Source organism: Ornithorhynchus anatinus, chromosome 2 (assembly GCF_004115215.2).
Source record: "Ornithorhynchus anatinus isolate Pmale09 chromosome 2, mOrnAna1.pri.v4, whole genome shotgun sequence".
Lineage (NCBI taxonomy): Eukaryota > Metazoa > Chordata > Mammalia > Monotremata > Ornithorhynchidae > Ornithorhynchus > Ornithorhynchus anatinus.
The window spans coordinates 91,439,318-91,462,956 of NC_041729.1; the positions used below are offsets into that span (position 1 = coordinate 91,439,318).

Below are 23,639 nucleotides of genomic sequence, written 5' to 3' on the forward strand. Positions count from 1 at the left end.
TCCCCCCCAACTCCTCCATCCCGCCCCTCCCTCCTTCTCCCTCCTCCTCCATCCCTCCCTCCCCTTCCTCTCTCCCTCCTCCTCCCTCCTCCATCCCCCCCCCTTCCCCTTTCCTCCTCCTCCTCCATCCCCTCCCACCTCCTCTATCCTCCACCCTCCTCCCTCCCCCATCCCACCCCTCCCTCCATCCTCCCTCCCTCCCTCCCGAAGGTGCCCGGGCCCGAGGACATGGGAAGTGAGCAGGAGGGACACTCCGGCAAAACGCCTCCTTCGAGCCAGCACGTTTCACTGCCAAAAAAAAAAAGAAACCAAGAGAGAGAGAGGAGAGGGCGACTTCCTAAAGATGGCCCTCCCCTCGCCGGTGATAGGCTCCCCAGAATAGCAACAGGCCCGTGTCACTGGCAAGGGCAAAGCCTTCTGAACTAGCAGCAAAAGTTGCTCACGGATCGGTGGGACCTGAAGTTTGGGGGGCGCCTGCCGGGCTGGCATGGGCCCCCTCCTCGGTGCCCTTGGGGTTGGCAGGGGATGGGTTCCCGTCTGAAGGGCACCGGTGCAGCTCCTCTCGCCATGGTACCTGCCCCAAAGTCAGAGGACCCCGGCCGGCTCTGCCCCAAAACCCCAGAGGCCCCGACGGATGGCAACCACCGCAGCTGCCCCTCTCCATCCCGGGAGGCCGGAGGTAAATTCCCGGGCAGGACCGTCCGGGAAAAGCAGACCTTTCCAGGAACGGGATCCGGGGCTCCACCGACCGGGGCAGGAGTCCGGGAGGGGGAAAAAAAAGAGGGAGGGATGACAGGCAGGGAACAAGAATTGCTTTTTAAAGTCATGGCTGATCCTGGAGGGATGACAGCCGGGGACCTTGAATTTTTTGTTTTTATGGCCGGTCCTCTACCCTTTGGGCTGATTTGGAAGAAAATAGGGTGGTGGTGGGGGGGGGGAAGACTGCACATCGCAAACCATCCTTCTGAAAGTTGGCATTTGTGCCAGGGAGAGTGTGCTCTGCTAGGGGAAAAAAAAGGTTGGTAGGTAATTATTATTATTATGGCATTTTGTTAAGCGCCTACTATGTGCAGAGCACTGTTCTGGGGAGGATACAGGGTGATCGGGTTGGCCCACGTGGGGCTCACAGTCCTCATCCCCGTTTTCCAGATGAGGGCACTGAGGCACAGAGAAGTGAAGTGACTTGGCCAAAGTCACCCAGCTGGCAAGCGGCTGAACTAGGATTTGAACCCATGACTCCCCAGCCCGTGCTCTTTCCACGGAGCCACGATTTGTTAAGCGCCTACTGTGTGCCAAACACTGCACATACAAGCCGTGTGGGGGCTCACAGTCTTCTATTCCCATTTTCCAGATGAGGTTAAGAGAAGTGAAGTGACTTGCCCAAGGTCACACGAGCTGAATAGCGGTGGAGTCGGGATTAGAACCCATGACCTCTGACTCCCAGGCCCGGGCTCTTTCCACCTGAGCCACGCTGCTTCTCCCAGTGCTTTGCCCATAGTGAGCGCTTAACAAATGCCATCCTTCTCATGACATGGACTGGAAAGTCACGAGAAGCTTCCTTGACCCGCTTCCTTCTAACGGCAGGCGTGTACATCCCAAGCGCTTAGGGCAGTGCTCTGCACAGTAAGCGCTCAATAAATACGATCGAATGAATTATTAGGGTTTGATCTGTGGGTGCGGGGGCACCTCTTGTGAAAATGACAGATCCACCCTTTGCGCACACGTGCCCAAATATATGCAGGCTGGGATTTTCACCTTTCAGAAAGCAAAACAAAAAGTCTTGACAACAGAGCGCAAGCAGTAGTAATAGCATTCATTCCATCGTATTTATTGAGTGCTTGCTATATGTAGAGCACTGTACTAAGCGCCTGGAATGTACAATTCGGTAACAGGTAGAGACAATCCCTGCCCCCAAACGGGCTCACAGTAGTAGCTATTTTTTATCAAAAGCTTTATTTTATCCAATGAGAAGCAACGTGGCACAGTGGAAAGAGCGCGGGCTTGGGAGTAGAGGTCATGGGTTCTAATGCCGGCTGTGCCACTTGTCAGCTGTGCGACTTTGGGCAAGTCACTTCACTTCTCTGTGCCTCAGTTACCTTATCTGCAAAATGGGGATTGAGACTGTGAACCCCATGTTGGACACCCTGATCACCTTGTATCCCCCCAGCGCTCAGAACAGTGCTTGGCACATAGAAAGCTCTTAACAAATGCGATTATTATTATTATTATCAAAAGATAAATATCTGCAAGTAGGGTACATGTAAAAAAACTCACTGGCCTGAGTGATCCATTAGCACAAAATTTTCTTTTCACATCTTCACATCTACCAGTTGTTTTCAGTAGTTTCAGTCACCTGTTAAAAACCTAAAACTATAAGGTTCATTCACTCCCATGTTGTTTAAGTGGGTGCCCTCAGATTTTCCTAGTCTTAAAGTTTTGGGAAAACTGTTTCTCTCCCAGTACGTCTTCCCCTCCCCCTGCCCCCTTTAGAAGTAATTTAGTGTAATTTCAGGTGTGCCTATCTCTGATCACTTGCACCAAGGGTGTCCGTAGGAGATGCAACTTTCAAACTGTCTTGAAAATCTGAGGCAGATTTACCTCAAAAAAAAAAAAAATCTGGTGACATGTCAAGTGGGGAAAGTTTTAGGCCATTTAAAAGGTTGACAATCAGTTTCACATATGGAAGTGGGACATTTAATGTTGTAAAACATATTTTTTCAATATCATATATACTTCAGCTTGCATTTGAAAGAGTCGTTTACAGGGAACATCAGTAAAACTCACTCAAAAGATTTTAGTTAAAAGCTAATTTAATAAAGTTCCCCAAAATGTCCTCTTACATCACAATTAGTACTGGTAAAAATAATACTCCATTCAGTGTAACAGATTTAAAGTATTTGGGTTTGAACTGCAGTCTTTACTACAGTCATTAATAAATTATTTCCATGAGAATATGAACTTTCAAGGGTTTTATGTGTTCTAATTTAATATATACTTAGGTATCTGAATCAAAGGCCATCATGAATCATGTGTTGTGTGCTGGTCCACGCTGCCGAGTGTTCTGTAGCAGGCAAGTAGTTAACTTCCATTCCCTAAAATGGGATTCAGATTTCCACCTGCTTCACCTGCATGTTGAGGTTTCAGATTTGCCAAGAACTGTTGAGCTCTTCCTGAACAACTCAGTTGAAAGGAGCTATAGAAGAACAAAGGAACACTCCTTTGGATGCCCCTTTGTTCTTCCGCATGCCCTTTCATCTATCAGACTAAGACACAGAACATTTTTCTCATTAATTGTTATGCCTAAAGTAGGTAGGTGGTAAATTAGTCCCAGTTTACAGAAGGGGGAAACTGATGCACTGTGACAGATGAGTTACACAAAGAGGAGAGAATTGACATCTAGAGCCAAGATCTCTTGTTTTGCAATTCATGTTTACTAATTTTTAATAGGATGCATAAGCAAAAACTTTGAATTTCAAAATTCCTTTTCCTGAACCTGCTCCTTTCCGACTAAAAGAGTATCCAGATTAGCAGGTTTCTGTAAAATCATAAACACCTAAAAATATTTTCTTTACCTACAAAACAAGTGCATTCTCTCCAACTGGTATGGACCAAGTGAAGACTTATTCGTATTTCCCAGCATTGTTTCTGATAAGACTAATCCCTACTGCTTCTTAGTAGCAATGGAATAAACTCCGATGAAAGGTCACTACAAGTCCCAGCACTGGCAGAAGGGAAATCATGGAAACATGGAAGGCAGCATTTCTCTCCTCTCTATTAATGTAGCAAAATTGTTGGCCAAGAGATACTCTTTTTTGCCTGGAATGGGGAATTCTGACCAATCAACTTCCATCCTGCCATTCACCTCCCTCTCCGTCCCTGCTAGGCTGCAGGAGAGCCAGGACGAAAGCGGGCCTAGGGAAACTCCAGGCAGGAGCAGCATGGGAACCCAGGGAGTAGCCCGCCTCCCACACCTACATGTCTCTGGGCCCTGCTGCCCCTTGAACCCTGAGGCTAAGACCATCTTTAGCTACCGTGCCTGTTGCTGGCATGACCAACCTTCCACACCCCATATTCACCTCCCCCACTATCATTTCTCGTGGTCTTTAGTCAGCAGACCGCAGTAATGGTGTCTGCATCTCCATTGGCAGTGCCTCTGTGATTGGATGTGTTGGGCACATCCACTTACTAACTGGCATGACACTATGTAGTGACTTGAACATTTGTAGAGCCCACTTTTCCGAGGATTCTTCTCTTCCTCGCCTCCCCCTTACCATTTTCCTTCATTGGGAAGGACCTACCTAAAAAGATTCCAACTGTCTTTCATGCATTAACCAGTGGAAGCAGCTTGTTCCAGGGCCTACATTCTGTTTAAATGCTAATCCAAATCCTCTGTGTGGGCTCTGAGTGAACATGCTTTCAAAAGATCTGCAAAATATAAAGCACTACAGAGCCCTTTCTTAGGAGAAGTCTTTTAGATACCACTGCATGAGTGAAGACATGAATACTATTATGAGACATAGTTCATCATCATTGTTAAACACCTACTTTATGCCGAGCTCTGCCTTGGCACATGGAGGGCCTATAGAAAACCAAGATGAGATCCCTGCCAGCAGTCAATCAAAATAGCATTGATTAAGTGTTTGCCATGGGAGAAGCACTAGAGAGAAAACATGGGCATTGACTCAGATACGCTGCCTGGATCACAATGGAAGTGTGGGAGAACGGGCACACAGGAAAAGAGAGAGAAGAAAGAGAATGTGCTGAGACGAACAATAGTAGCCACAGGTGATTGCCGATGAGGAGGATAGTCTTTGTTCTTCACTGTTCCAGGATGGACCATTCTGGTCCAAACACCCACCACCTTCCCAGTTTTCTCACTGGTGTTCAGGAGCTTCTGCCCATGATCCTCTCTGTGGGTGTTAGGGCCACAGAAAAATAATAGTGGTATTTAAGTGCTTACTATGTGCCAAATCCTGCAGTAGATGTAATACAATCAGATCAGGTACAGTCCCTGTCCCTCATGGGCTCATAACCTGAGGGTGAGGGAAAACAGGAATCTAATCCCCATTTTACAGGTGCAGAAAGTCAGACACAGAAGTCGTGTGACTTGCCCAAAGTCAAATACTGAAGTTGGGATTAGAACCCAAGTCTCCTGACCCCCAAATCCCGTGTCCTTTCCGCTAGGCCCTGTTGCTTTTTGAAGGGTAGAAAAGCTGAAGGATGTGGTCGGGGAGAGAATTTCCAGCAGCGGAAAGGTCTAGATGAAAGGTGGGAGAGTCACCATTAATGTTTGTTAAATAAGCAAAGTTTGGACTTAGCACAAAGATAGAATTGGCCCCCACTGGTAGATGAGATTCCTTTCAGATTGGACTAACCTTGATGTCTTACAAGTTTATAAGACCTCAGGACCAGAATCAATTCAGCCTGTTAACCAAAGTACTTGAAATTATCTTTGAGCCTAGGTTGTGGAGGGGTGCGGGGGTTTATCATTTGCTTATATAGTCAGTTGTAGGGCCATACATGAATCAAATGTAAACACTGAAGCGGTCAAGTTGGCCAAACATCAAGACTGATCTCATTGTACAAAGGGAAGGATGATGGGTTAGATAATATATAGGGCTGGGTGAGTGGATGGAAGTTGATAGGATGGTTGAAGAAGTAGCGTGACCTAGTGGTAGAGCTCAGGCCTGGGCATCAGAAGGACCAGGGTTCTAGTTCCAGCTCTGCCACTTAATAATAATAATTTTGGTATTTGTTAAGCGCTTACTATGTGCAGAGCACTCTTCTAAATGCTGGGGTAGATACAGGGTCATCAGGTTGTCCCACGTGAGGCTCACAGTCAATCCCCATTTTACAGATGAGGTAACTGAGGCCCGGAGAAGTTAAGTGACTTGCCCACAGTCACACAGCTGACAAGTGGCAGAGCTGGTATTCGAACCTATGACCTCTGACTCCCAAGCCCGGGTCTTTCCACTGAGTCAGACTTGTCTACAGTGTGACCTTGGGCAGGTCACTTCACTTCTCTGTGCCTCAGTTTTCTCAACTGCAAAATGGGGATTGACTGTGAACCCGATTTTTGCTTTTCAAATCTATGTCTAGAAAAATAACTTTTTACAAAGGCAAGTTTCTTTTTTCAAAGCTAGAAATGAGATTTCTTTTTCCTTTAGTTGTGGGATAAAGCTGCTATTGTGATCTGATTTGAATGCTGTTGGTTTTTTTTCTCAGTCGGGGGTGTCTTCCAATAATGTAGACCTCTCCATTTCTTGTATTCCTTTTTCACTGTCCATCCATCCCCTAAACTGCCCTCTCTGCTGCTCCTTAGCTTCTAAAGATCCAGCCAAGGAAACTGTCTTCCCAGTCCCTGTCCTTTCTGGGGTCAGTCCCCAGGGCTGAATTTCTTTTCCCCATCTTCCCTCCCTGCACCAAGATTTGCCCTTCTCTTTCTCAAGACTCCCCAGTCCACCAGGGACACAGCATCTAAAAGATAGTCCTGGGGCAGGGCTATTGAGAGGCTTCCCTTGCCCCATCACACCCTTCTCCATGCTATTGTCAGAGCATTCACTGGCCAGTAGCAGACTGAAATTTCCTGTGATCCACAAGGAGCTTGAGAGAGTCAGCTATGTCAGCCTCTTATAAGCCCTGAACCTGCAATCAGTTTGTTCCCCTCTGCTGTGTCCCAGGTACCCCTCCCTGGCTCCAGTTCTACTAATCTTTCTCGCAGTGCCATTTGCAGTTGCCTAGAAATCAATTGTTTAACTTTCTTTGTGTTGATTCCCTTTTCTGTCCAGGTTTAAATTATAAATGCCTCAAAGGCAGGCACCCAGACTTTATAATTTATAAGTGTATAAGTGTACTGTGGTATTTGTTAAGCCCTTACTATGCGTCAGACAAGTAGGTGCAAGTTAATTAGGTTGGACACAGTCTCAGACCTGAGTGGGGCTCACAGTCTAAGTAGGGGGTTGAGCAGGTATCTACATTTTACAGTTGAGGCAATTGAGGCACAGAGAATGTGTGTTTGGCCCAAGGTCACATAGCAAAGAATTGGTAGAGCTGGGATTAGAAACCATTCATTCAATCATATTTATTGAGCACTTACTGTGTGCAGAGCATTGTACTAAGCGCTTGATATCCTTCTGTCTCCCAGGCCCGTGTTCTCTCAGCTAGACCTCACTGCTTTTCCTCCCTAAAGCCCCTGAATACACAAAACACCTCATCAGGGACATAAAAGATGTTCATGATGACAGTGGATGGACCTTGACATTCCCAATTCCCTCTCTTTCCCCCTGGGGGTGCAGAACCTCCTTTGAGAAGCAGAGCCCATCTGAAATGTCAGTGACCAGCTGGGAGGAGGCTATCACTAAGCTAAGGAGGGAAGACTCATAGCCTGGGATACCACAGTGAGATAGTTGTATTGAGGCATACCATCGTGGGACAGGGGGCTAAAGGTGTTAAAGGGCTCATTCATAGAAAACAGCATATGTGTTGACAAGCACCTAGGGGGAGAATATAATGATTTCAAAGTAAGGTCAGGGGAGAGTCAGGGGTCCCCTATTGAGAAACACTCTAGGTTTGAGGAAGGTCAACATACTTCTGCAAAATGGTGCAAATGATGTCATCGTGCTATGCTACATATGGTAATTCTGTCACGCAGATTGCTGCCTGTGCTCCCAGCGTGGCATACTTACATCAGTCAGTCAATCGTATTAAGCTCTTTCTGTGTGCAGAACACTGTACTAAGTGCTTGGGAAAGTACAATATAACAGATACACTCCCTGCCCACGATGAACTTAGTCTAAAGGAGTGGTGGCATTTTTTCCTGCCCCCTAATGGTGCAGTGTCCTTGGTGAAAATCTTTGTGAGGTCAGCCTAACTTCACAACCAAGGAACTCACCTCTCCCTTGCTACCGTGTGTCCCCGATCTAGACCTGAGGCAAAGTCTGGGCAGCTGAGAGATGAATGAGCTAAGGTCTTTGGGATTTTTTGCACAATCTTTAGGAGTTTGCAAATAAAATGGATTATAATTTATAACCTCAACAATTACCAGGGATGCAGAATATTGGCACTTCAGTAGTACTTTGGGGACATATATAGACAATGGCCTAATTTGGCCAAAGCTGTAAATGATGCCCTTTTTTTAAAATACTGTAAAAGTTCCATTAGTGAAGTATGCTTCTAAGGTGACCTTTAAGAAGTCAGAAAACATTAGCGAGCTTTAAAACAGAGTACGTAGCTTCCAAATTGGGTTTCAGGAGTTGTGTTGTGCAGGAAAAAAAAAGAACGAAACACAGGCCACCTGAGTTTAGGCTAAGAAGGTGCTAAGGGATTAAACCCCCCCACCCAACTCCCCCCGACACACACAAACCCCTTTCTGTAGCCCACTGAGGGGCTAGCTCACTACCTAAAGGGCTTAAACAAGAGCCTGCTTGATGAGACTCACAGGGGGAAGGGCAACTGAGGGACTCTTTGGGAATATAGACGACACGGTGAAACAGATGAATGAAGGACCCTCGAATGAAATCAGGATTTTAATGGGCGAAAGAGAAGGCAAGAGTCTTCTACCTCAAGGCCATGCTCGATAGCCACAACTTTCCATAAAAAAAAGGATTTTTTTAATTAAAACTCTGAAATCCCGTGAGATTTAGAAGTGCCAAATGAGTCAAATCTCATGACTGCAGATATTAAGGGTTATGCAAGGTCTTTCAACCTACTCATGTTTGGCCTCTTGTGTTTGAATGAGATTGAATCCTATTTTTTTAAAATGGTATTTGTTAAGCACTTACTATGTTCCAAGCACTGTATTAAGTGCTGGTGTAGATACAGTGTATGCAGATTGAGCACAGTTCCTGTCCCACACAGTATTCAGTCTGAGGGAGAACAGATGAAGAAACTGAAGTACAGGGAAGCCAAGTGACTTGACCAAGTGTGCACAGCAGACAAGCGGCAGAGCTGAGATTAGAACCCAGGTCCTCTGATTACAAGCCTTCCACTAGGCCATGTTGCTTTCCTGATTGATAGTCTAGTTGGAGAGGCTGCCTTGGGGGAGAAACAGAAATATACTGCTTTCTCATCAAGAGGCAGCAAGATCTGGTTATCAGGGGGCCAGAGTCCTGTGGTCTAATGACCTCCTGAGGGAAGTAGTATGGCAGAGCCTGGACTAGTGGAGGGAGCATGGTTTGGGAGCCAAGTGTGGGTCTGTTTTGTTTTGTTTTTTATGATATTTGTTAAGCACTTTGTGTCAAACACTCTTCTAACCAATGGGGTAGATACGAGTTAATTAGGTAGGACCTAACTTCTGGCCCATAGGAGGCTCACAGCTGAAGTAGGAAGTGGAACAGATATCTCCATTTTACAGTTGGAGAAACTGAGGCACAGAGTTTTTAAATGATTTTTCCAAGGTCACACAGCAAACAACTGGCAGAGTTGGGAAAAGAACCCAGGTCCTTCTGACTCCCAGACCCAGCCTCTCTCCCCCAGGCCACTCTGCTTCGAGAATTTCCGCTCTGCTACTGGTCTATTAGGTAACCTGCAGTCTGACTCTGGGTAAGTCCAATAATAATTATATTTAAGCACTTAGTAATATGCCAAGCACCTTACTAAGCATTGGGATAGATGCAAGATAATCAGGGCAGATCTAATTCCTGTCGCACACGGGGCTTACAATTTTAGTAGCAGGGAGAGTGGGAATTAAATCTTCCTTTTACAGATGAGGAAAAGCTTTGTATCCAGCTTTGTATCTAAGTTAGTTAGGGAGAGAAGTGTTCTCTGAATTGAGGCAAAGCATAAATGAAGTTTTGGTGACAGCATGTGTCCCTGGCATGAAGATGTCTTAGATTTGTAAGATCCTTGAGGGTTGGGACATGTCTATTACTTCCATTTTTCTTTCCCAAGTACTTACTGCAAGTATTCTGTATACAGTTGATCAACAAATACTATAGTTCGATTTGACTGTTGATCAATTTGAGTATTTCAAAGTCTAGGGAGTAAGTTTGTTTACCTCACGGGGTGCGTCAAAAAAAACCCCACCCACTGGCAGGGTTTTAATGGAAAAAAAATAAATAAGTCTTGGATTCTTCCCCTCAGCAGGTGCCCAAGAATGTATTTTTCCAGCTTTGTGCCAACACCCATCAAACAAGGATCCCATGACCCAAATGGAATCTTATCTCTTCCTCCCTGCCTCCTCCTTCCCCCTCACATATGTGGGGATGTGTGTAGCTCTGTTCAGTTCTAATCAATTGTATTACCAACATAAATACAAGTAACGTACACTAGTATTGAGTAACAGGAGATTTAGACCATAATATTTTCTCTTCTGCAATCATTATATTTGTTCCATATTATTATATGGGCTCCTGTGTTTAATAGAATGTGAAAGCACTGAACCTTCAGAAGATAATTTTAGTATTTGTTTTATTAATAAAGTGTCCTCTAGGATATATTTTATAAAAGCTCTTTGTTGGCCCTTCTTCCTTGATATTTAAAGAGCTGCATCAGCTGAATTTAGCTGCATTTTTGAGTTGAAAATAAAAATTGTGTCCAAGCCAATGTAAGGTATTTCCAACTTTTAAAATTTACCTTTTTCCTTCTTTTATCATTCTCAGCCCTGTAATGAGAATATCAGTGATTCCTATTAGTGGAGGGTGCATATGCTCACAGTGTGAGAAAAGAGGTAAACTGTTCGATATATTCCTGAACTTAGACACTCCTAAAAAGCAGAAGTTAGAACTGAATGGTTTGGGGAGTGGGGTGGCGGGGAGAAGAGTCCCTAATTGAATCTTTATCCAGGGCTTGGATGAAGATGTCACTTTCTTCTTCCTCAATTGGAAAGGGCTTTACTACTGGAAACTAGAAAAAGGTTGCCTGGTGCTAGTCTCCTGGCTCCTTACAGAGTCTCCCGTTTGACACCTTCCTATTATTATTATTATTATCATTCATAATAATGGCATTAAGTGCTTACTCTGTGCCACGCACTGCATTAAACAGCTGGGGTAGGTACGAGTACATACAGAGAACAGGTGTTGAATCTCTCTTTTACAGATGAGGAAACTGAGCACAGAGATGCCAGGTATCTAAGATCACACAGCAGGTGTGGCTTAGTGGAAAGAGCACGGGCTTGGGAGTCAGAGGTCATGGATTCTAATCCCAGCCCCGCCACTTGTCGGCTATGTGACTTTGGGCAAGCCACTTAACTTCTCTGTGCCTCAGTTACCTCATCTGTAAAATGGGGATGAAGACTGTGAGCCCCACCTGATAACTTTGTATCTACCCCAGCACTTAGAACAGTGCTTGGCACATAGTAAGCGCTTAACAAATATCATCATTATTATTATTATTACTGGTGGAGCTGGGATTAGGTCCTTTGACTCCCAGGCCCCTGCTCTTCCCACTAGGCCATACTGCTTCTTTAAAGGCAATTCAGTTTAAAGGAACCAAAGAGTGGGGTCTGGAGTCCCAGACTCAGTCAATCAAGAGTGTTTATTGAACACTTTTGTGGAGAGCATTGTTCTAAAGATATGAGTGCATATCATCAATGTCATCATCATCAGTGGTATTTATTAAGAGCACTATACTAAGTGTTTAGGAGAGCACAATACAACAGAGCTGATAGACACGTTCCTTGCCCACAGTGAGCTTATAGTCTAGAGGAGAGACAGATATTAATATAAAGTATATTTAATTTTTAGATGTATATGTAAATTCTGTGGAGTTGAGGGTGGGGCAAATATTAAATGCCCAAAGGTTAACAGATCCAAGTAAATAAACGACGCAGGAGGGAAAGGAAAAAGAAAGGAAAGCCAGGAAAAGAGGGCTTAATCAGGGAAGACCTCTTGGAGATGTGACCTTAAAAAGGTTCTGAAGGTGGGGAGAATCATGATCTGGTATCTGTGGAGGGGGAGGGAGTGGGAATGGGTCGATGGTAAGATAGACAAGGCTAGGGCATAGTCAGTAAGATGGCACTAGAGGAGTGAAGTGTGCAAGCTGAACTATAGTAGGAGATCCGTGAGGTAAGGCAGGAGGGGGCGAGCTGATTGAGTCCTTTAAAGCCTATGCTAAGGAGTTTCTCTTTGATGCAGAGGTAGATGGGGAACTATTGGAGCTTCTTGAGGAGTGGGGAGAGATGGACTGAATTTTTTTTTTTAATAAAAATGATCTGTAAAGCAGAATGAAGTGTGGACTGGAGTGGAGAGCATATACGAGAAGCAAAAGACAGCGTATCTTAATAGATGTATTCCCTAGAAGCGGGTAGTCCTCACTTGGAAGGGGATGAGAATGAGAGAACCAGAAGAATGCTGTGGTGGGGGGAATAAACAAAAAGGGGTGGGAAGCAGAGGTTGGGGCAGAGGAGACAGATAGATGATCCCTAGTTACTGTAAGACCAAGTAACCCGGGTTTCCGCACCCATTCTTGTGTCGAGTAAAATGTTGCTCTGTGAACTTAAACCTACCTTAGGCTATTAAGCGTGGCCAGTGTACCTGAGAGGATCACAGAAGAGTCCAATAAACAGAGGTCACTTCTGGCCTTAAGAGGGGCTAGAAGGCACAGGGCTAGAAGGGACACCTGAGAAAGCGGGAACAAGGGTTGACTTTTGGGTTCATGACCATCATCCATTTATGGAGTCCACTGTATAGCCGAGTTGTCCTTTGGTTCCAAGATGGCGCTGCTGGTGGTAAGACTGCATTATTGAGTGTGTCTTTGAGAGAGAATTCCATCCAAACTGTGACCAGGTAAAGACACTAGTGCCACTCTCCTGTCCACTGGCCTTTAAGGTAAGTGTTATGTGGACATTAATAATAACAATTTAAAAATAGTGGTATTTAAGTGCTTACTATGTGCCAAGCACTAAGCTAAGTGTTATGAAAGATTCAATACAATCAAACCAGCCACAAGCTCTGTATCACATCAGGTTCGCAGTCTAATGGAGAGGGAGAAAAGGTATTGATTTCCCATTATACAGATGAGGAAACTGAGGCACAGAGAAGTTAAATGTCTTGTCCAAGATAGCACAGCTGACAAGTGGCAGAGCTTGTATTATAACCCAGAACTCCTGATCTCCAGCCCTGTGCTCTTTACTTGTTCAGTAGGGAAGAGGGCAAATTTGTGTCCCACCACCTGCAAGAACTGTACCTTTGCAGTAGTAGAGATGGCGTAGTAATAATAATGTTGGTATTTGTTAAGCGCTTACTATGTGCAGAGCACTGTTCTAAGCGCTGGGAAAGATACAGGGTAATCAGGTTGTCCCACGTGAGGCTCACACTTAATCCCCATTTTACAGATGAGGTAACTGAGGCACCGAGAAGTGAAGTGACTTGCCCACAGTCACACAGCTGACAAGTGGCAGAGCTGGGAGTCGAACCCATGACCTCTGACTCCCAAGCCCGGGCTCTTTCCACTGAGCCACGCTGAAGTACTGACTTGGGTGCTGGGGAACTTGCAGTAGAAGCCAAAAATATGATCCCTGTCAGTCACAGTACTTAGGGAAACCAAGATGCTCAGAAACCTCGGGCTGCTCTTGGGAAATACTGGAGTAGCTGCTGAAAAGGGCTTTATGCTTTCATTATTTTGTGTTCATTAAATACTATTTTTAGCTTACTATGTGCCAAGTACTGTGCTAAAACTGAAACTAGATTCAAGGTCATCAGACGGGAAATCATCCCTTTCCCACACAAGGTTGAGGTTAAAAGGAATCAATCGATAAATGGTATTTATTGAGCACTCATGTGGGCATTGTAGTAAGCACTTGGGAGAATACACTGCAACAGAGCTTCCCTGATGTCAAGAAGCTCACAGTCTAGAGGGGTGGGCAGACATTAAGATAAGTAAATTATATAGAAAAGGGCTGTGGGACTGAGGCTGGGATGAATAAAGGGTACAAATCCAGTTGCTGGGAGGCAGAGAAGAAGAGGGAGTAGAGAAGCAGCATGGCCCAGTGGAAAGAGCAGGGGCTGGGGACTCAGAAGTCATGGGTTCAAATCCCAGCTCCGCCGCTTATCTGCTGTGTGACTTTGGGCAAGTCACTTAACTTCCCTGTGCCTCAGTTCCCTCAACTGTAAAACGGGGATGAAGACTGTGAGCCCCATGTGGGACAACCTGATGACCTCATATCCTCCCCAGCGCTTAGAACTATTAAACAATGCTTTGCACATAGCGCTTAAGAAATGCCATCATTATACAGCTTCAACTATCATCTCTATGCAGATGACACACAGATCTACTTCTCTGCCCCTGTCCTCTCCTCCTCCCTTCAGGCTCGTATCTCCTCCTGCCTCTAAGACATCTCTACCTGGATGTCTGCCCATCACCTAAAACTCAACATGACCAAAACTGAGATCCTCATCTTCCCTCCCTGACATCCCTATCACCGTGGATGGCACGACCATCCTTCCCGTCTCCCAGGCCCACATCCTCGATGTCATCTTTGACTTGGCTCGCTCGTTCACCCCACACATCCGATCCGTCACCAAAACTTGCCGGTCTCACCTTTATAATATCGCCAAGAGCCGCCCTTTCTTTTCCGCCCAAACGGCTACCTTACTGCTACAGGCTCTCGTAATATCCCGGCTGGATTATTGCGTCAGCCTTCTCTCTGATCTCCCTTCCTCCTGTCTCTCCCCGCTCCAGTCTATTCTTCACTCCGCTGCCCGGCTCATCTTCCCGCAGAAACGATCTGGGCATGTCACTCCCCTTCTTAAACACCTGTAGTGGTTGCCTATCAACCTCCGCTCCAAACAAAAACTCCTCACTCTAGGCTTCAAGGCTCTACATCACCTTGCCCCTTCCTACCTCTCCTCCCTTCTCTCTTTCCACTGCCCACCCCGCACGCTCCGCTCTTCTGCCGCCCATCTCCTCACCGTCCCTCGGTCTCGCCTATCCCGCCGTCGACCCCCGGGCCACGTCCTCCCGCGGTCCTGGAACGCCCTCCCTCCTCACCTCCGACAATCTAATTCTCTTCCCCTCTTCAAAACCCTACTTAAAACTCACCTCCTCCAAGAGGCCTTCCCAGACTGAGCTCCCCTTCTCCCTCTACTCCCTCTACCGCCCCCCCTTCACCTCTCCGCAGCTTAACCCTCTTTTCCCCCCATCTCCCTCTGCTCCTCCCCCTTTCCCTTCCCATCCCCTTAACACTGTACTCGTCCGCTCAACTGTATATATTTTCATTACCCTATTTATTTTGTTAATGAAATGTACATCGCCTTGATTCTATTTAGTTGCCATTGTTTTTATGAGATGTTCTTCCCCTTGACTCTATTTATTGCCATTGTTCTTGTCTGTCTCCCCCGATTAGACTGTAAGCCCGTCAAACGGCAGGGACTGTGTCTGTTGCTGACTTGTTCATTCCAAGCGCTTAGTACAGTGCCCTGCACATAGTAAGCGCTCAATAAATACTATTGAGTGAATGAATGAATCTTCCTGCAGAAACTCTCTGGGCATGTCACTCCCCTTCTTAAAAACCTCCAGTGGTTGCCTATCAACCTCCACACGAAACAAAAACTTCTCACTCTGGGCTTCAAGGCTCTCCATCACCTTGCCCCTCCCTACCTCTCCTCCCTTCTCTCTTTCCACTGCCCACCCTGCACGCTCCGCTCCTCTGCTGCCCACCTCCTCACCATCCCCCGTTCTGACCTATCCCGCCGTCGACCCCTGGGCCACGTGCTCCCGCGGCCCTGGAATGCCCTCCCTCTCACCTCCACCAAACTAATTCTCTTCCCCTCTTCAAAGCCCTACTGAGCAGCGCTCACCTCCTCCAAGAGGCCTTCCCAGACTGAGCTTCCCCTTTTCCCTCTGCTCCCTCTGTTGCCCCTCTTCCCCCCACCTTCACCTCCCCTCAGCTAAGCCCTCTTTTCCCGGCTTTCCCTCTGCTCCTCCCCCTCTCCCTTCCCCTCCCCTCAGCACTGTGCTCATATGCTCAATTGTATATATTTTTATTACCCTATTTATTTTGTTAATGAGATGTCCATCACCTTGATTCTATTTATTGCTATTGTTTTAATGAGATGCTCATCCCCTTGATTCTATTTATTGCTATTGTTTTTACCTGTCTGTCTCCCCCGGTTAGACTGTAAGCCTGTCAATGGGCAGGAACTGTCTCTATCTGTTGCCGATTTGTACATTCCAAGTGCTTAGTACAGTGCTTTGCACATAGTAAGCGCTCAATAAATATTATTGAATGAAATGAGGACTTAGCCAGGGAAGACCTCTTGGAGGAGTTGTGATTTTAGTAAAGCCTTGAAGGTGGGGAGCGTGGTGGTTTGTCGGATATGAAGGGGGAAGGAGTGCCAGGCCAGAGGGAGGATGTGGGCAAGGGGTGAGCAGTGAGATAGATGAGATTGGGGCACAGTGGGTAAGATGGGTAAACTGTAGCTATAGACATAGAGTCCCCGTCCTGTGGGTGAGAGCAGAGAGTCCCCGTCCTGCGTCAAACCTCTCACATACACTGGCTTACATTTAAGTATCGTGTTCATAGTGGATGCCTAGTAAAAGTGAATAGGACAGTGGAAAGAAGTGGTATGAATTCAGTAGCTAAAAAGTTCTTATACCAAGCTTGATATACGTTTTATGGTGTTTAAGTGCTTACCTTGTGCCAGGCACTGCACTAAACACTGGGGATAGATACAAGATAGTTGGGTTAGATATAGTCTCTGACCCACATGGGGTTCACAGTCTTAATCCCCATTTTACAGATAAGGTAACTGAGGCCCAGAGAAGTTAAGTATTTTTTCTAGGGTCACACAGCAGACAAAAGCAGAGCCGAGGTTGGAACCCAGGTCCTCTGACTCCCAGGTCCGTACTTTGCCCACTAGGCCAAGCTGTGTGCCATGAAGAAGATAAAAATTGTGGTACTACTGCACATAAGTACTATGTGTCTTATGAGACTGAAGTTCAATAGACTATAATGCCAAATTCTTGGAACACTTAAAATTGTGTATTTCAGTGAAGTGAGGCAATAGGTGTTCAGCGGCCCAAATACTGGTTAGATTTAGCAGAGAATGGAGAGTTGAGCTATTACTAAATTCATGCCACCTGTCCAAGAATAATCATCATCCGCGGAATTTACTGAGTGCTTACTCTGTGCAGAAAACTGTACTAAGTGCTTGGAAGAGTGCAGTATAACACAGTCAGTAGATGCAGTCCCTGTCCACAACAAACTTAGATCAATAATAGTAACATAAGCTTTAAAAGATGTCCAGTGATCAAAATACTGGTTAGAATTAGCAAATTAGCTAGTTTAAGAGCTTATCCTTAAACTTGACAACTTTTTGGATATTTTTCATGCCGAATTAAGGAAAATGATTTGGGGATGTTCATGAGAAAAGAGTCTTCTCTAGTTTCAGAACTGGAATTGATCTGTCAACTAGTACTGTCATTATTGCATATCAACAGGGTGTTGTGCACTGAATCAGTCACTTGAAGTGGAAGAGGGAGGCTAAGACAGCTGGGTGTATGTACTGAAGGACTAAATGTTTCGTGAAGTGTTTGTTCTGACAAGCTATGGTAAAAAGACAAAGCTTGTATTGTTCAGAGTAATGTTGGAACAACCCGGGAATGTTTACGCTAATTTGGGCTGGCTTTGTTTGTTGTGCGTGCCCCTGAGGAATGAAGTGTGGTCTAATGGAAAGAACATGGACCTGGGGGTCAGAGGTACTGGGTTCTAATCCAGACTCCACCAACTCTGCTGTGTGACCTTGGCCAAATCACTTAACTGAAGCAGCGTGGCTTAGTGGAAAGAGCACAGCCTCAGAAGTCACATGTTGTGGGTTTTAATCCCAGTTCCACCACTTGTCAGCTGTGTGACTTTGGGCAAGTAGCTTAGCTTCTCTGTACCTCAGTTACCTTACCTGTAAAATGGGGATTAAGACTGTGAACCCCACGTGGGACAACGTTGTATCTACCCTAGCTCTTAGAACAGTGTTTGGCACCTAGTAAGTGCTTAACAAATACCATTATTGTCATTATCTTCTCAGGGCCTCTGTATCCTCATCTGAAGAATGGAGATTCAATGCTTGTTCTCCTTCCCACTTAAACTGTAAACTCCATGTGGGACCTGATTATTTCATATCTACCCCTGCACTTAGCATAGTGCCTGGCACATAGTAAGTGCTTAACAAATACCACAATTATTACAGAAGCCTCTGATTCATGTCAGAGCATTCTTTTAGAAAGTAGGTCCACTGACTCCCAGGCCCATGTTCTATCCACTAGGCCATGCTTCTCGTGGCTACATTTTCATAAATTTAGACAATAATAAGGTTAAAGTTAATCAGTGGTATTCATTAAGCACCAGTGCAAAGCCCTTTTTTAAGTGCTTGGGAAAGAACAACAGAAGCATGTTGTTCCCTGCCCTCAAGGAGCTTAAATTTTCAATGTGAGAAACTTCCCAGTACTTCATGGCCTTATATAGCTCCTCCCAAAACATATTTTCTTATGTGGTTTCCACCACTATCTGTAAGATTCCAGTTAGGATTATCAGCCTCCATGTTTGTCTTGTCTTCATTAAAGCATAAGCTCCTTGAGAGACAGGGACTACATTTCATCCTTATTTTTTACTAAAACGCTGAGTTTGGTACTGAGATCTGCTATAAGAGCCAAGCTAGGTGCAGTTGCACCAGAGTCCACATCTTTGAAGAAGCCACCTTTTGACATCTGGGATCTGTTCTCGGTGACTTAATAATAATGTTGGTATTTGTTAAGCGCTTACTATGTGCAGAGCACTGTTCTAAGCGCTGGGGTAGACACAGGGGAATCAGGTTGTCCCACATGGGGCTGACAGTCTTAATCCCCATTTTACAGATGAGGTAACTGAGGCACAGAGAAGTGAAGTGACTTGCCCACAGTCACACAGCTGACAAGTGGCCGAGCTGGGATTCGAACCCATGACCTCTGACTCCAAAGCCCGTGCTCTTTCCACTGAGCCATGCTGACTTGCACTAGATCCCATAATTGAGTTGTCCGGCAAATAATAAATGCTGTGGCCTGAATCACATTCCAGAAGAGTGTTTGTGTACATGTCTGTGTGTGGGTGCCTGGGTACATTCATGCAAACCTAGAGCAAGTTTAAGTGTATCCTTCAAATTTGAAACTGACGCTGTTGACCACAAGCTATGGATGTTAGGGGCAGGATGAGTGGCTTAGAGTATCTTGTTTTTTAATTCTTTGGGCTCCAGTTCGAGCCAGAGCCCCCAAAGCACTGAGTTCTGGAATTTCAGGAACTAATAATGGAATAAGGGAAAAGATGGAAGAAAGTAACTGGAATTTTCACAATTTGTTATATGCTTGATTTGAATGTTGGGTGAGACTTTTAGGGCTGTCCAGGAACCTTATGTGCATCCTCATGTTTGAGGGTCTGGGCCCTATCTTCCCTCATCCTAAGTAGTTCAGTGTTCACACTAGATTTGGTTGAGATGTGGCTGAACATTCTTCTACTTTTGAAGAAGGAGGATAAGGGTCCCGTACCATGGAAACGTTCAGTCAGTTCTATTGCCACTGAATTGTACCAACTCTATTATATCATACTTTCCCAAGTACTTAGTACAGTGCAGGTAAGTGCTCAATAAACACCATTGGTTGACCAATATTTGGTAAGGGCTTATGTGCCAAGCACATACTAATCACTGGAGTGATATAAGATAACCAGGTTGGACACAGTCCCTGTCTTACATGGGGCTCACAGTTTTAGTAGCAGGGAGAACAGGTATTGAATTCCCTTACATATGAGGAACCTGAGACCTAGAGAAGTTAAGTGGTATGTCCAAGTTCAAACAGCAGGCAAGTGGGAGAGGCAAGATTAGAACCCTGGTCCCCTAAACCCCAGGCCCCTGCTTTTTCCACTAGGCCATGCTGCTTCCCTTTGAGTAAGAGGCTTTTCAATTGCCTTTAAGTTATTTAAAAGCCTTCAAAATGTTTTCTCCCTCAGCCTTCTTTGCCTCCATCCCTCCGTTCCTGCTACCTTTTCAGTGTGCCTCGGTCTCGCATGTCTCACCGCCGACCCCTGGCCCACGTTCTACCTCTGGCCTAGAACTGCCCCCCTCCTCACATCCGCCAGTCACTCTTCCCGTCTTCAAAGCCCTACTGAAAGCAAGCCTCCCCACTTCCCTGTCCCACAGCAGTTATGTATATATGTATATATCTATAATTCTATTTCTTTATATTGATGCCTGTTTACTTATACTGATACCTGCCCCTCCCCACCCTCCACCCCACCCCCAGACTGTGAGCTCATTGTGGGCAGAGATTGTCTCTCTTTATTGCTGTATTGTACTTTCCAGGCTCAGTGCTCTGCACGCAGTAAGTACTCAATGAATACGATTGAATGAATGCTTTCTGTTTCTCCCTTCCCCATTTCCCATCCACATCCCTCCCCCACTCCACTTCACACCAAATTCTTTCTAAGCTTCAGTGATCTCTTGTCTACAGTGTTGCATTCAGTCCTGAGTACTTTAGGTCACCTCATCATAGGTGCAGGGTTAAGGCTTATTTTGGGAATTCATATATGGAACAGAAATGATAATAGAAGGACTGACATCTCTATTTTTCCTCCTTGTAGGTTGCGGCATGTTTACTTTCCTTTCATCCATTACTGCTGCTGTCAGTGGACTGCTGGTGGGTTATGAACTAGGACTCATCTCTGGGGCTCTTCTGCAATTAAGTGGACTATTGGCCCTCTCCTGCCAGGAGCAGGAAATGGTGGTGAGCTCCCTACTCATCGGAGCCCTACTAGCATCCCTTAGTGGAGGATTCCTGATAGACAGATACGGAAGAAGAACTGCTATTATCTTGTCATCTTGCTTACTGGTGCTGGGGAGTACAGTTTTGATACTCAGTATCTCCTACACAGTTCTCATTGTGGGCCGGATTGCTATAGGGGTGTCGATATCGCTCTCTTCGATCGCCACGTGTGTCTACATTGCCGAGATTGCTCCCGCGCATAGAAGAGGCCTCCTGGTGTCCTTGAATGAATTGATGATTGTGATCGGCATCCTTCTTGCCTACATTTCAAATTACGCATTTGCCAATGTTGCCCACGGTTGGAAGTACATGTTTGGTCTTGTGGTTCCGCTAGGAGTTTTGCAAGCCATCGCTATGTATTTCCTTCCCCCAAGCCCTCGGTTTCTGGTGATGAAAGGTCACGATGAAGCTGCCAGCAAGGTGCTTGGGAAGCTGAGGGCAGTCTCCGACACTACCGAAGAACTCACGGCGATCAAGTCTTCCCTGAAGGACGAGCATCAGTATAGTTTCTGGGATCTCTTTCGTCCCAAGGACAACATGAGGACCCGGATGCTGATAGGCCTGGTGTTGGTGTTTTTTGTGCAAATCACCGGCCAGCCAAACATCTTGTTCTACGCATCCACGGTATTGAAATCGGTCGGATTTCAGAGCAACGAGGCAGCCAGCTTGGCCTCCACGGGAGTGGGGGTGGTCAAAGTCATCAGTACCATCCCAGCAACCCTCTTCGTGGACCAGGTTGGGAGCAAAACCTTCTTGTGCGTCGGCTCTTCGTTGATGGCCGCATCCTTGGTGACCATGGGCCTTGTGAACCTCAACATCCACGTGAACTTCACTAATATCTGCACCAGTCACCGTCCTCTCAACCAATCTCTGGAAGATTCTGCCTTTTATAGGCAGGGGAACCTGTCAGCTAGTAACGACAGCCTCAGGGAGCAGGTGGTGAGATTGGCTTTCTTCAGGAAGACTTTCCCTAAGCCTCTGAGGAATGACATCTCTGACACTGAAGGACTGAACTGGGCAGTTTTGCAAAATGCTCGAGTCTCTGGAAGAAGCCAAACGGAACATCACGTGGGAACGGATAGAGGAGAGGTCCCGCCTGTTCTGAAGTGGTTGTCTTTGGCCAGTTTACTGGTTTATGTTGCTGCTTTTTCCATAGGTCTTGGACCAAGTAAGTACTTCTTTCTCCACCCTCCCTTACATGCTTTAGAAATTCAATTTATTAGCCCGAACAGAGACTTCTGCAATGAAAAGAACTTACCTGCCTGGGAATACTGTGATATTTATTAAGTACGTGCTGCTGTGCCAAGCACTGGGGTGGATGCAATGCAATCAGAATGGACACGGTTCCTGTCCCCAAAAGGGATCACGGTCCAAAAGGGAGGGATAAGAGTATTTAATCTCCATTTTACATATGAGGAGTCTGAGGCCCAGAGATTTTGAGAGATTCACCCATTATCACACAGGCAACTGGTGGAGCTAGGTTTAAAGCCCAGGATTTCTGACTCCCAGTGCTGTGCTCTTCCCACTAGGCAACCATGCTTCTCGGCTCTGGGGGTACTGCTGCTATTATTTCTGATTCATTTCATTGTGGTGAGGAGAATACACTATACCTTATTCCTACACCCATCTAACCAAACCCTTTTATTAACTGTTGATTCACTGATCTGGGTGGAGTTCAGTCAGTACCCTAAAAGTCTTATCCAGATCCTCCTCTGTTATATTTCTTTAACTTCACTGGATGGGGACTGAATAGATGGGTAAGTCTTAACTGTCTACGTGAAAAAGGGGCAAGCCATTTCACTGCCAAGTCTCACTGTATCTCACCTCTTACTGGGTTCTCCCAAGGGGTTAGTACAGGGCTTTAAATTCAGGAACCACTCAGTAAATACCATTGATTGATCAATTATTAAGCAGAAAGAACATGGTAAATTTGTTTTTAGTGGAAAAGCTACTGATCAAGATAGCCCCTCACTCCAAACATAACACAGCACTTAGTACATATCTGTAATTTATATTAATGACTGTCTGTCTCTCTGGACTCTAAGGTCATTGTGGGCAGGGAATTTGTCTGTTATATGGTCGGTACAGTGATCTATGCAGGGTAACTGTTCAATAATTATGACTGACCGAGTGACTGACATAACTCCCCAGCAGGGATTGAACTAGATGGATTTATCATTCCTACCAGCAACTAAAAGTGGTTGGTTATCCATGTTATCAAGCCCACCCGAGTCGTTTGCTCCAGGCATAACTCCCCAGTGGGGATTGGACTAGATGGATTTATCATTCCTCCTAGCAACTAAAAGTGGTTGGTTATCTGCATTCTCTTGCCTGCCACTCCCCTCACCCCTCCCTGGGAGCTGATTTTTCCAAAAGGTCTCACAACAAACCTACCCTAAACCATTATTTACTGAAAGACATGGGGTGCTCCCTACCACAGGCCAAATAGTGCTTGGAAATCAGCTGACTCTGTCAGATCTCAGGGGTGATACTGCCGTGGTTTCCCTGGGTGAACACTTAAGGGAAAAATGCAGTATTTATTTAAAGGATACTTCGCTTGCTAGTGTAACCTCGGAGGCCCACAATTCATTCCCATCAATTCCCCAGGGGAGATTGGAGTCACATTGCTCCAGATCAGCACAGCGCAAATAACTTCTAAACAATAAGTTGCTGTTTGGTCCATTTTATCCTGATCAGGCTGCTAAGGAAGATCAAAGATTGAACAGTTTGATTAAACTACATCAACCATCTTGGTCGTTGGTCTACTAACTACATGGATGCTCTCTTTAGCTGCTGTCCTTCATTCCCATTCCCTGATTCCCTCCCCCGCCCCCCCCCCAAAAAACCCCTCCAGAGCCAACCTTCTATTTAGTGTACATCTAAAAGGCTGATTTAAGAGTAGCATGGCCTAGTAGAGAAGC

General features: G+C 45.7%; 1 protein-coding gene across 2 annotated transcripts in view; it reads left to right on the forward strand.

Moving 5' to 3' along the window:
• Positions 1-317: 317 nt before the first annotated feature.
• Positions 318-23,639, forward strand: part of SLC2A12 (solute carrier family 2 member 12) — a 65,875-nt gene continuing 42,553 nt past the window's right edge. Inside the window, exons 1-2 of one of the 2 annotated variants that reach the window (XM_039911177.1) lie at positions 318-679; positions 20,537-21,886. In XM_039911177.1, coding sequence (XP_039767111.1) covers positions 526-679; positions 20,537-21,886 — 1,504 coding nt within the window. In that variant the 5' untranslated portion in view covers positions 318-525. The remainder of the gene's footprint in view (positions 680-20,536; positions 21,887-23,639) is intronic. The other variant, XM_029058340.2, reaches the window with a different exon arrangement.